Source organism: Falco peregrinus, chromosome 13 (assembly GCF_023634155.1).
Source record: "Falco peregrinus isolate bFalPer1 chromosome 13, bFalPer1.pri, whole genome shotgun sequence".
NCBI classification, from domain to species: domain Eukaryota; kingdom Metazoa; phylum Chordata; class Aves; order Falconiformes; family Falconidae; genus Falco; species Falco peregrinus.
The window spans coordinates 3162214-3175442 of record NC_073733.1 but is presented as its reverse complement, the minus strand read 5'-3'; the positions used below and the strand labels follow the sequence as shown (position 1 = coordinate 3175442).

At 35.7% G+C, this 13229-nt stretch overlaps 1 protein-coding gene across 1 annotated transcript; it reads right to left on the bottom strand.

Annotated features, from left to right (window-relative positions):
- Positions 1-4341: 4341 nt before the first annotated feature.
- On the bottom strand, positions 4342-12974 carry CDX4 (caudal type homeobox 4). Its single transcript, XM_005235683.2, has 3 exons — positions 12472-12974; positions 7353-7498; positions 4342-4638 (listed from the first exon to the last, which is right to left on the bottom strand). Exons 1-3 carry the CDS (start codon positions 12899-12901, stop codon positions 4432-4434), a joined length of 783 nt encoding a protein of 260 aa, XP_005235740.1. The 5' UTR covers positions 12902-12974; the 3' UTR covers positions 4342-4431.
- Positions 12975-13229: the final 255 nt, after the last annotated feature.

Genomic DNA, 13229 nt, shown 5'->3' with positions numbered 1-13229 from the left:
AATGCCTAGTGTAAAGGTAGATCAATTTTCAAAACTAATCTTAATTTCAGGAGGTTGTCAAGTTTCTGATCCAGGTTTTTATTTGACCTGTATTACTACTACAAGCAGCCAATTAGGGTGTTAAGTTATACACTTTTCTCTGCAAATAATGATTTATTATTTTTAAAATATCATTTAATAAGGTTCTTTCCAAGTTTTAGTCTAAACCATCTGTCATTACTGTAACTACAGATAAATCTGTAATTGTCTTTATTTTCTCCCACAGATTAAATATTTAGAAGTTGGTTGATGAAGCCACATCACTGTGCTGCTACATTGAGTCTCAGCATGAACAGTTCTGGTAAAGTGTTCGTCTTGATTAAGTATTTATATTTAGTGGGACTGAGAAATACAATTGTTCCCAGAGCTTTGGCACCTCTACAGTATTCTCATAAGAATAAAGATGATTCAAATAAATGTCAGAAAGGATTTGCTGACTCCTGGAATTAGGCAGTTGTGTGATGCAGAATATTCTTTTGCTATCAGCGTGGTGTTAAAGTGGCTCACTAATTTGCAGACTTGAAATACCAATCAAACAGCTGAACTTAAACAGTGTGATGGTTTTCTCTTTACGTAAAGTGAAAAAGACAGGAAACTGAGATAGTTTGTGGAAGATACCTACTGGGTGAGAATGATTGTGTTTGATTTATTATTATTTTAATTGCCTAATGATGCTAAGGGACAGTCTAATTAAAGTCCCTGGAGAAGTCTTCAGAGGAAGAAGGATAAATATTGGAAAATATTATTTATAGCCTTTAGTGTTTCCACTCACTGAAATAAATACAAAAATGAAATTGAAGGGCTGGATCACATCTTCTGAAGCTTGTCCTTTAGGTGAGCAATGTAGAAGAGTCAAACACATCTGCACAGATAATAATAGTGATGTTGGGACTTTAGTAATGACTTATGTTGCCTCCACCTAATCACAGATCCTCATCCTTGTGTTCTGATTTTGGAAGAACATAGGATGGACTCCTGTCAGGCTGTCATGTAGCCTTTAATGGCCATGAAAATATGCCAGCATATAGTTCTGAGTTGTATTTCAATTTGGGATGGCGTTTTCTGGCAAAAAAAAAAAAAAAATGGCATCAGATAACAATGTCCCTACCCTGTCAGAGACAGAGTAAGAGTTTTCTTTAAGTGGCTTGCTATTTTCCCCTCTTTATGGCTTACCATCCTCCTGGTCTGGTAATGTTACTGCATAGTTAATTGCTCTGTAATCACGCAGTTAATCTAAAATAATATAATAATGGGGTTTTTCCTTAGAATATTTTGAGAAACAGCTGTGCCACTACGCTTATATTTAAAGGGTCATTCTGATCTATATGGGGGGTGGTTATGCACTGTACAAGATAGGGGGCATAGCTTCTTATTTGACTTAGCTGTAGCCAGGGAAGATAATCCGATACGATTTTTAGGCTTAGAGATGATTATCTAGTGCATGAAAGAGATTGTCTCCCCCAAACATTTATTAATCTATGCTTTGAATACATTTAAAGTAGACCTGATAGAAGAAATTCAGGGAGAAGATCATGAAAAAAGAAAACACCTTTTATTGACAAGACCAATTTTAATCATGTCATAGGAGCTGCTTTGTCTCCCATTCAAACTCCCATTTGACATCTAAAGTAGTCTCATTTAAAAAGTTTTCTTTACAAACAGTGGTTGTTCTGAAGTACAGTCAAGGGCTTTGGTGGCTCTTCTGCCCAGTTGTGAAAACAGCATAGTGAGTCCTGACTGCCTGGCAATTCAAAAAAGATAAGACTGGAGCATGCTTAGAAACTGCAAGATGATGATTTTGAATGTGTTGAATGTGAACCTGGTAAATAACCCTGTTAAGATTTTTTTATTTCAATTTTGACATAAATTAGAAGGAAGGATAAATTTTAAGTTAAGCCACGCATTTCTTGTATACAAATATAGTGAATGATGTGTTGTAGCTCTTTACTTGCCATTCTTCCATGTTGCTTTGAAAACTGATCATGGGGAAAAAAACATCTGGAAACCAGAAAAAAAGGTTTCTCTTGCTCTCTATTTCTGTGTCACCAATAACCTTCACAAAAGCTGTTGCCTGCTCTTCCATAGAGGTAGGCCTTCTGATGATTTGAGATTTGGGTAGGAAGGTGAGGTCCTCTTCCCTTTTTTCTTGTATGTCTAAAGTATTATGGCTTCTTTCTTCATGAGTTTCTTGTGAAATTATTTTGTCTTCTACATCCTTTATGTATAGAAGGACAGCACAGGTAGAGGGACTGGTGGAACTGGGAAAACGTCCTCTCCCAAACCTGTCATAAGGCAAATGTATTGATTTCTCTGAATGAAAAGCAGAGCAGCATGTATGTGTCTCACTGTCTGCTAGCATGCATACTTCTATTAATATAAACAGAACTAGATCTGTTCGTGTGCATGTTTTATGACATGCTGCTCTGTCTTCCAAAATGTCCATGCAATCACATAACATTATATCAGTGAGCAGCTTATAGAAGATCTGAATGAAAGCCATGCAGATGTAGTCTCATGGCTTTCTCGTAGGGCTGAGTTTTGTAAGTATTTATGTACACAAGATTTTCTGTTTACAGTTTGCATTAAAGACACGCCCATTTCTTTTAACTATACGAATAGGAGATTGTTAGAAATATATTTTTGGAGAACCACCCACAAAATGCTTACACTCTGTAAGATCTTATTCTGTGTTACAGATTTTCTTCCTAGTTTAGCTTGGGACATTCTACAATTATATGATTTAGTATTTATTTTTGAAGAGTGTTATTCTTGTAAATCCTATTAGAATTACTTTTATGGAGCTACTCTAACAGAGCTGTTTTTAAGTAATTGGGAAACAGTGAGGCACATCTTCAAATCTGAAGTGACCTGATTTATTGAATCCAGATAATGAGTGCTTTCATAAGTTCTGTCCACATTTTTTAGTCCATTATCAAGGCTAATAGACAAGACATTAAGAAAAGCAGATTTTGATCTGCTGTTTCTGAGACCAAGAGTTTGATGTTGTTGAAATAAGTGGTGCACCATTTACTTCATATGCCAGGTAATGGTGTTTTCTGTTTGTTTTCTTCTGTTTTCCCTTTTTATTCCCTTTGCTCCTGATGACATTTTCAGTAATATTAAATTTTTCCAATAGATCACTTACTTATATACTATCAAAAAGTTCATATTGTGAAATGTCAATGAGTAGTACTGCTGAAGGGTTTGGGGATTTTAGTGCTTTGGGTTTTATTTCTGCTTTTTCAGACTCCTCAGTTGTATTCTATATACCATTGCTACTTTCTCACCTGCCAACATGGACCAATAATTAAAGCTAACCACAACATGAGCATGTTTATCCTTAATTTGTGCCTTTTCAGGAGTGCAGGGGGAGTGGACACTTCTTTAATTACACACTTGCTTTGCTGTCATGAATGCTAAGCTGCTTGAGAACAGTTTTGAAATATAGTGTCAGCTACTTTGGGATATTTCTTGCCTTTAGCCCAAAATAAGTGTCACATATAAAAGCAGTGGCCCAAAAAAGCTACTGTTTCACTTCAAAGGTTTAGAGAAATTAAACAAATTCTTTATTTGCTTTTTGGTGGTTTGCTGGTAGTAACAGTTCTGTTTCCATTACATTTGTGCTCATATTTTTAGGCAATATTCTGTGCGTTCATTGAAGATTGAAGTAATACTTACATCTTCCCAGCTATTTGGCACTTACTACTGTGCATGACAAATCACTGCATTTCTCACAGTTGAACAAATTTTGGCAACTTTGGGATGATAACTATGTATCTGTAAGGATTGCTTAGGAGATTGGTACGCTTGAATACAATTACATGGTGCAAAGAAGATTTGTTTTATTTAATGAAATGCAATATGTTGGTATAGCAATATTGTTATGCTTCTTGTGTTTAAAAGTGTTTTAAATGTTCTTGTTTTCAAAAAGTAGCATTCTTATCAGTACACTTAAGTGTAAAAATTTATTAACATCTACAGTTTAATTATATAAAATGTAACAAACCAAATACACCCAACATCTTAGATTTTCTGCAATAGTACTCTATTTTATAATCAGTTCACTTGGTTTTCTGCATATATATATGATCAGACTAGAACTACATTTACTTGACTTTTCAGTTGTATCATTCTTTGTGTCAGCGTCTGAAGCAAATTGCCTTCTACTCAAAGATTTTGAGCAATGAAACTTAGCAGTACAAGTTCCCTGAGATTTCTGCGATAATTAAAACATTTTGATATTAGTCCCAGATTCTGTACTTAGAAATCAGCACTCTGAAGACAGTTAAATGAGAATGGACCTTTGCAGAGTTGAGATTTTCTTGGGGGAGGAGGGGGCGGTTGCAGGGGAAATCCATTCTTGCTTTTTCTTTTTGCTCCCCCGCCCCCCATTCATTCTGAAACTATGACTTGATGAATATCATTAGGCTGTAATCCATTTATTCCATGTGGTGATTGGAAAAGAGAACTGGATATTTCATTTGGACTCAGTGAACCAGTGTCACTCTGAGCTGAGCCCCCACTGCCATCAAACTGAGATATTTTCTTCTTGATAATTTTTCTTTCTTTTGCTCGGCGATTCTGGAACCAGATTTTCACCTTCGGTGTTACAAAGGATATCTGATTAATTCAAAGTACTGCTCAAGTTTTTACAGTAATAATAACAATGAAAATATAAATATTTTTAAAAAAGCTATAAAACCCCAACCTAAGAAACCCCACAAAAAACCCACACAAAACCCGTAAAACCCAGCCCCATCCAAAAAAACCCCACAAACCAACCACTACCACCAAAACCACCCACCCACACACCCCCCAAATAAAAAAAACACAAAACAAAACACTGGATCTGTGCAGTGAAAAATTTTTGTTCTCTGTATTCTTTTTCTGCATCATAATCAATAGAAAATGGCTTTCTTTTCTTAGACCTGCTGTAAAGTGAGCTTGCTGTGTTATATTTAAGAATGTAGGAATCAACTTATTCAGATTCAGGGGTCTGCCTAGTTCATCATCTAAGCTTTGACAGTGGAGTGTGTCATACTTTAGGAAGATGCAATTATGAATAATTTGAAGGTTGCAGATTAATTCAAATCCAAGTAGTGAGGGTTCTTTTTCTTAATTTATATTGTGATTAATTTTTGTGTGTACATATATATTGATGTGTTTTTAAAGTTTTGAATTTTTTTTTTTACTGGACTTTATATATGTATATTTTATTTTATATGTTTATATATATATTTATATATTTTTTCTAATACATACTTTTATATATGTATTTTACAGGTACAAATGTACTGTGTCACATGTATGAATATATCGACATTACTTAATGATAGTGAATTTTCCAGGCTAGGTATGCATATGTAAAGACTCCTATCTGTTTGAAATTTACTTTTAGTTTAACTATATTTTCTTATGTGAAAGTGTGAATAGGTAGATACACTGTTTGTTTTCCTTATCATTAAGGTTTTGTGTTCTTATTTTGCAGGTTTTGTTACATCCTTTAAGGTGTGTTGAATACGATATAGAAAGTTGTACCATTGCTTTGTATTAAAAAATCTCATTATTATTTTCTAGTTATTTTTTTTTTTACCTTTACTGGTAATAAGAGTAAGAAGTATTTAGCTTTGTCATGACTCCTGTGGAAATGCAGATAAATTATGTATTTTGTCAAGTTACACTTGAAGGAAATTTACATAGCTGTTGCTCTTAAAGCCATACCAGTCAAAAATTGGAAAAGGAAAACGTTGATTTTGTACGGTATCACTGGTTACTCCAGGCATGTCTGTGTTCTAGATCAGCCAGCTTGCATAATGTTAAGGTGGAGGTTTTTAATCTTTCATAATTGCAGTTCTCTGAAAATTTCCAATGCAGTTATATCCTACTGTATAACAAACTTCAGTCTGTTGATGACAGGCTTGTTTGTCATAATTTCTGGGGCCACTTAACAGTCTGCAGAGTGTTATCTATGTACTATTTGGGTCTGGGATTGAACATCATTACACTACAGTATGTTCAGTGCTTGATCCTAGAATACCATTGCTTATCTATGGATCCTTACACTTCCAGCCTCAATAGGTCCCTCTCTATTCCATGTTCTTGCACAGACTGAATGCAGAATCAGAAGAGGCCACTGAAAGAGGAGAGTAGTTTAGACAACTGAATGTGCTTATTCAGAAAGAACAAAAGTTTGTAAAATTCTAAAAAGAAAGATCTCTTGTTTAAATTTACCTGGGGGCAATAAATCTGGTTGCTAAGGTATGAGATGCCTTATTCGGTATCACCAAATCTTCCCTTATCCTCCAACTGTAGCAGAACCATTGTGATTCTCTTGCGTAAGGAGGCTTGGATTCAGCAGTTACTGTATTTGCAGACTGCAGAGCTGTGCTTCCTAAGTGTGCTCTCCAGCTCAGTGATTTTAGGAAATTCTTTATCCTGAATTCCTCTCATCTTTGTATGAACACAGTTAAAATACCTGGGCCCCTGCTCAGGAGACTATTCAGGACAGAGCTAAAGTATGTACTTAATATGAATGAATGCAGAACTGCTTTCCAAGAAGCAATGCATCTAAGTATGCACTTGAAAATTTCCTGAACGTATAGTCTTGGCTACATGTATGTGTACAATAGGCATAGAGATTTGGCACCAAATTTTACAGGCTAAAGTACCCAGTGTGTAATGGGTATGAACTACTGCTGTAGGTGAAGTACCTGTGAATATAATAGCAAAAAGAGATCCTGACTTGAAAAATCAAAGGGTGTAAAAAAATCCTGAAAGTGTTTTGAAAACTGAGGAAAAATGTGGCCTGTGGAAATAGTGGCAATAACTTTGTAACAAAAATACATAGCTATCTGGTTTGATTGCTCTTAGAATATTGAGTTTTTGTCTTTCTGGCTTATACCTGAAATATAGCCAATGCTTCAGATTTTTTCTGGCCACTGTTTTGTGTGATTGCAAGAAGAAATAAAATAGTGAATGTCTTGACTGTTGAGAACATAGCTGAGATAATGTTTAGCTGAACTGTTTGAATTCTGGCTGTCTAGCAAGCTATTATGCATGTAAGAATAAGTACTTTTTGTAGTATAAATGAATTCCTAATATGTAGTTACCCATAACTGCAGATTTCTGTCAGATTAGTCTATTTATTTTGTGTTTGCCTAGTGTATTTTCTGTGTGTTGAATATACTCGGAAACTGTGTCATGGCTGCCTTCACAGTACTCTGGGATACAGAAGGTGAATGTTGCTCATGTCCCCTGGCAGTAACAGTGTCTGGTGAATGGGTGCATATGAATGATGGATATTCTCTGTGTACCTGTCTTTCAGATAGTCCCAGGTTTGCTGCAAGTTCTGACTTTCTCCTTATTGTAATGTATCTGTTGCAGTGAAATTCCTTCTCTAATTCTAGTCTCTGATGATCTGTGTAAACAACTCGGTACTTTTCTTTTGTTCTTGTTTTACCTGTTTAGGAAAGAAATATTATTAGTATGTTGAATTTTATTTTCTATAGCATCTTTCTTTCAAACATCTCAAATATTTTAGAGACATTAATTAAACTACAGAGTACTTGTATGCGATTCTTTTCTGTGTTACAGAGAAGGAATATGAGGTGCAGGGTGAATAAGTCAGTGAGTATTGGTTATCATAACTGTCTTTCCCTCTTTATCTCACTCTGGAAACATAAATTTAAATGTAAAGCTCTTAGGTGAAAAACACCCTGAAGCATCTTAAATAATTCATAGCAGTACATAATTGGTGCTGGCTATATTTGATCTCAGAGGGGTTTCATTTCAGTGCTCATTGAAGTGACTTCCATGTATATGTGGGCATACACAGGATTTCAAGACTGAAACTCAGTCACAATTTGTTTAGTTGTACCACGTCCTAATTCTTTATCTGAGTTTTTAAAAATCACCCCTCTAACACAAAGAAATGTCCTACTAGAAATGCTTTCACTTTCTTGTGTGGCCATCGGCCATGCTTATAAGTTCCATAATAATTTGAATTATTTTTTTTGAAAGATCCAGTCTTGCAAGATGCTGAGTGCCTGTAAGGGGTATTACTGGGGGTACTCCATGCTGAGCTTTGCTTTTGATTTGAAGGCACTTGGCAATTTGTAAGATGGGGCAATAAAATACTTGTAAAAGGATTTCAGTATCATCTAATGTGTAAAAGAAATATTCCTAGATATGTTGGATAAATACTATTAAGAGAAGCATTACTTCATGTTTAGAAGATATCTCTCATTTCATATACTTTTTTTAAAACAATTTGTCGTGTAATAATTATACTGGGAGATCACTTTTCAACTTATTTGTTCTCCTTTGCACTTTCAACAGCCAACTAGATAGTTTTCCTTTTTCTTCTGATCTTCCCAGTTTTTTTTTGATGTGAGTTTTCTGGGACAAACTGTAGGACAAAGACTTCTTTAAAGTGGTTCCCTAAAATCCATTGAGGTGTTAAGATGAAGCACACGCCACACAAAGGAGCGACAAGGAGATCTTATCAAGAACCCCTTTCACATTCAGAAACACAAGCCAATTGGTTTGGAATTTACAAGCCCTAAACAAATGTCAGACTCTTTCATCTTAGCAGAGAAAAAAAAGGACAGAAATAGATGAAGGAATAATTTTTCCTCAGTTCTCTTTAATTTTGGACCAACACTGAGGATAGGGTGCAGTATTTTTATCATAAGCCTAGAGGTAGACACAGCTTAAGACATTTTGAAATATGCATAATTAAGGATGTTTTCCCAAATCCTATGCCACTTTGACTTCTAGTGTACAAGGTTTTCCTGCCTAAATTTGCAGGACTAAAACAGTCATCAAAGTGAGTTTACTTTTTCCCAAGGTACAAATTGTTGGCTTTGAAATATTTTCTCTAAGTGATAGTTACAATGTTAACAATAGTATAGATATTCAGGTTCCTTGTAAACTGAAGGCTTAGAAGGTAATCTTTGAAAACAAGTTAAAATTCAACAGGGTTATTCCGGCTTCACTATAATCAGCAAATATAACCATTATTTGAGGGGGTGGAGAAAAGGAGTAGTTTTCCCCATTCCCCTTGGTCATAAAATTCACAGAGCATTTCTTCTGAAGACAATAAAGCTAGGAGAAGGCCTCTTTATTTGCTGTGAAAATCATCACCCTTTCCGGCAATATAACTCCTGAAGAAAAGAGGGAGAAGGAAGAGACAAGACTGCATATCAAAGCAAAGTGAAGTGTTAAAAGGGTCTGTTGCCTCAATATGACAGATAGGCCTCAAAACCTCAGACAATGTGGGCCAGTGGAAAATAGATGTCACAACTAGTTTACAAAGAAAAATAAATTAGCATTAGAGCAGAGGCATGGCCTTTTTCCCTGCTTTTCTATTTTGCTTTCTGGCTGTGTTTCTGCTGTGATGTAATCTGAATTACTTGTACATCATTGCTTGTTTAAACAAAGGCATAAAGTGTGTTGACTATAGTTTAAAAAAAAAAAGCTGAGACTGATCTGGCAAAATATAAAAACACTGTTTTCCTGTTGTTTAGTCCCCTTAAAGTCTGTTCTCTTTCTGAGAAGGATCACTCCCAGATGAAGTTTCATACAAAGTTTTGAAAGATATAACAGCTGTTTTCTAGTCCCTTGTTTAGATGCCTTCTTTTCAATAAGTTTCGTGCTTTGAATGCTCACTCGTTCTCATAAAATACACATTTTATACTGTTGATTACACAGATTTTAGAAATTAATTGTTCTGAAGTTCTGCTCTTATGTAACTGAAGCTAATTAGGCATATTGTCATTGATTTTTAGCAAAACGGCATCAGACTGTAAGGAATTCTGTAGACCATGTTCTTATTTTGGTAGCCTGGCTGGGAAGTTATCTTTACCAAGATAACCCACTCTTAATTTTTGGTTTTTAAAAAATCCTTACTGCCTCATATGTTTGCAATGTCTGTGTATTTGAAATAAGAACAGGTTTGGTTATGAATATATGGGTAGGTCTTTTAGTAAGAAGATATATGATTTCAAATAAAATTTTATCTTTGATAGTCTGTTGAAAGGACGTAGTATTTCTGTCTTTGTGATGTTGTTTCATCCTGAGAATTGACTTGGTCAGGTAAATTTCCATCTCACTTTTTCTGCAATTTATTTTTTTGTATAAAATGCTGAACACAAATATTGAATCAGAATGTAGTGTATTTAGTAGAGTCTAAATAGAGGAGAAAAAAATTCACATTAACATCCCCTCCCCAAAAATAATTCTTACTGTCTTTAGGACAGTATTTCAGTAGGCTTCCTCATTTAAATAGAGGTGTTTTGATTTCTGTTATTCCATGCTGCTCACAGACACTGACATGTGTACATGCCGCTAGTGAAGTTAAGAACATACACATATTTATGTTTATAAATACATTTGTAAAGTTTAGGGCTACGATTCTGAAATTGAAGAGCAATGAACTGTATTAAGCAGTGGTAATATTGAAGGGGAGGAGCCAACAGCTACTTTGATAGCATGAATAATATTATGGCAATAAGGAAAAACAGCAAATCTGTTTCAAAGAGAGGTTATAATGGCATCAAGTAAGTTTTCTTGCATTGTCTTCTAGAGTAAGCACTCATAGATTAGTATGTAGCTGTTACATGCCTCATTCCAGACTTGTCATTATTTGTTTGAATTTCCTTTCATTTTTCACAACTTTTTACATCGGTGTTAAAATTTTCCAGTTTTGCAGTTAATGTTGTTTTAAGAACACCAATGAAAAGCTAAATCTAGTTGGTACTTCTCTTGTTTTGCAAAATACCACATTTGTGCTCTACTCTCCCTAACCCTTTTTTAAGCTGGGTTGATGTCTTGAGCCCAATTCTGTGAATTCAGTTTTTAACACTTCAAAGGACTGGGCTGTAGGAATGTACAGCCTCAGGTCATGTATCTATTGACAGGCCCTGTTTCACCTGTCCAGCGTTGTTCATAAAGTATTTTGGCATCTGTAAGTTCTGTGTAAGTACTTTTCAGACTAGATATAATTTAAGCACGTGACTGCTTTTCTGAATTGCATATATATTTTATGAAGTTGAGCAAGTGTGTGAGAAACCTTTCAGGGTCTTCCATGTCTGTGCAATAAGTGTAAAACTGGATTTTAGATTTTTGAGTATTTTATTCTTTAAGAATGCTAACACGTATAAAATTCAGTGATGGGACAGAGAATGGGTTGCCTCATTGACATTCAGTAGTTTCAACTGAATTTGGTCTGCACCGAAATCTTGCATCACTTTTACACTTGGAAATCCCCAATGATGTTAATGAAGTTACTGCTGATTTACATGAGTATACATAAGGGGGAAAAAACAGACTATGAATCTGCCTGGCTTTGAAGACCTTTGTAGAGGCTCCAAGTGGAAGGATGGCATTGTGATATCTTAGTGTTCACTAGGCGTTTTGTGTTTAGTAACAGTGGCAAAACTGTGTCTATCTGCTTTATAACTAAGAAACAATTACCAGACTAATCTGAAGGAGCATTGTGTCTCAAGCAGCAGTACTGATTTTCTGTCTTCTAAGATTGCTCCAATTGTAATTGCTGCTCTTGCTTTAGAGCATTTTCTTTGATGCTTTCTAACACACACTTACTACTTCTAACCTTAACAATAGATTTAGCAAACCTTGCTACACCTAATTTACACCTTGGGAATATACACAGAAGGGTTCATCTGACGTGCAGTTTGTGACAAAACCAGGCGCATCAATGAGTGACACTTGCAAGAAAGTGATTTTTAATTGTGTAATTGTGGCAAGCTGCAAAATTCTGGCACATGAGAAAAATATGTAAAACCAATTTGAAAATAAGATTTATGGATGACATATGTCTGCAAACAAAATATGCTGATCATTTGAGTCAGATTACTTCTCTAGGAATATGTCTTCTCACCTAATATAGGGAGAAAAATAAGACCCAGGAACAACAGCAGAAAATTGCATAATCAATACCATTGGAACAAAGCACATAATTTTCTTTAAATGTATTGAAAAGTCTGTGAAGATTTTACAGATCAACCTGATTTTATATTGATATTTACCTTGTGGCACAAAATAATTCTGTAGTATTTTTGCCTGTAACTGTTAAATGTTCCTGCATTCATTGTTCCGTAACAGTCTCAAGAATATAAAGTTTTTCATCCAAAATGCTTTACAGAATGTTACAGCAAAGATTCCTGCACTTGAGTGAGATGCAGCCATATCTAAGCACAACAGCCATCCCACTATAGTAACCACAGAAAGCTTTTATGGGGTGAAAGTGAAACTAGTGCAAATTTAGTTGAAACTGCATTAAACAGCAGTAGGCTAAATAAATGTCATAAATGGCCCACCAACCTATGTGCTTCAAGTAAAGTTAATTATTTATAAGATCGGTGGTAGCAGAAGATGCTTTCTCGGGCTGGAAGTTGAATTTGTGCTTACCAGTAGTGTTAGCTTGCACTGTTTTCCTCATCCATTCGTAAGAGCTGTGCCTTTGGCTGTTGGGAGAGATTTGCTGTGCATTAATGGTATCTACAGGAGGTAATCCCCCGGATCCAGCGGGATGGAGGGAGCTATAATCAGCAGAACTGTAGGAGACCTGTCCAGGAGACGAGCCATTGATCTGTGCAGCAGCAACTGTGCTGGAAGGTCCTGGGCCGTAAGCGTTCCAGTCCTCCCGCTGTGGGCCATAGTGAGATCCCCAGGCTCCCGCAGGCTGTCCATGGGTGTCCAGAGTTGGCACATGATGATATCCCATGTAATCTGAATAGGGTGGAGTAGACACAAAGTTTTGCACTGGCAGGTTGTTATTAGCCCTTGCAGATCCTGGATACATGCTGTTCTCTTTATCCAAGAGAGAGTTCACATGCATGATTGTCACTGATTGTAAATACGTTGTCACAACATCTTGTTCTTCAGTATTCTCTTTTGCTGCTTAAAAAATAATTGTGTTTCGTTTTCTGTAATAATGCCACTGCTTGGAATCTTCTACTTCATCCTCTTTTATTATCAACTGTGTTACCAGGTGCTGGTGGTAATGGTTTACCAAGATCTTGTCTGACGTCAGCCTAACTGCCTGCCTTATAATTACATTTACATTCAAATGAAGGGCTGACCAACCCCACCTTTCTGCTGGTTCTGGTGCTTTCTTTTTTAGAGAACTTTTATCTATCCTATTACCATTCCTTGATATTCAACAG

Coding starts and splice junctions, on each gene's coding strand:
- CDX4 (XM_005235683.2), bottom strand. CDS start 12,901: ATGCATGTGAACTCTCTCTTGGATAAAGAGAACAGCATGTATCCAGGA. Junction 7,499..12,471: donor AGTGCAAGCTAACACTACTG/GTAAGCACAAAT, acceptor TTTCCTAAACAG/GTAAAACAAGAACAAAAGAA. Junction 4,639..7,352: donor TGGGACTATCTGAAAGACAG/GTACACAGAGAA, acceptor GTAACACCGAAG/GTGAAAATCTGGTTCCAGAA.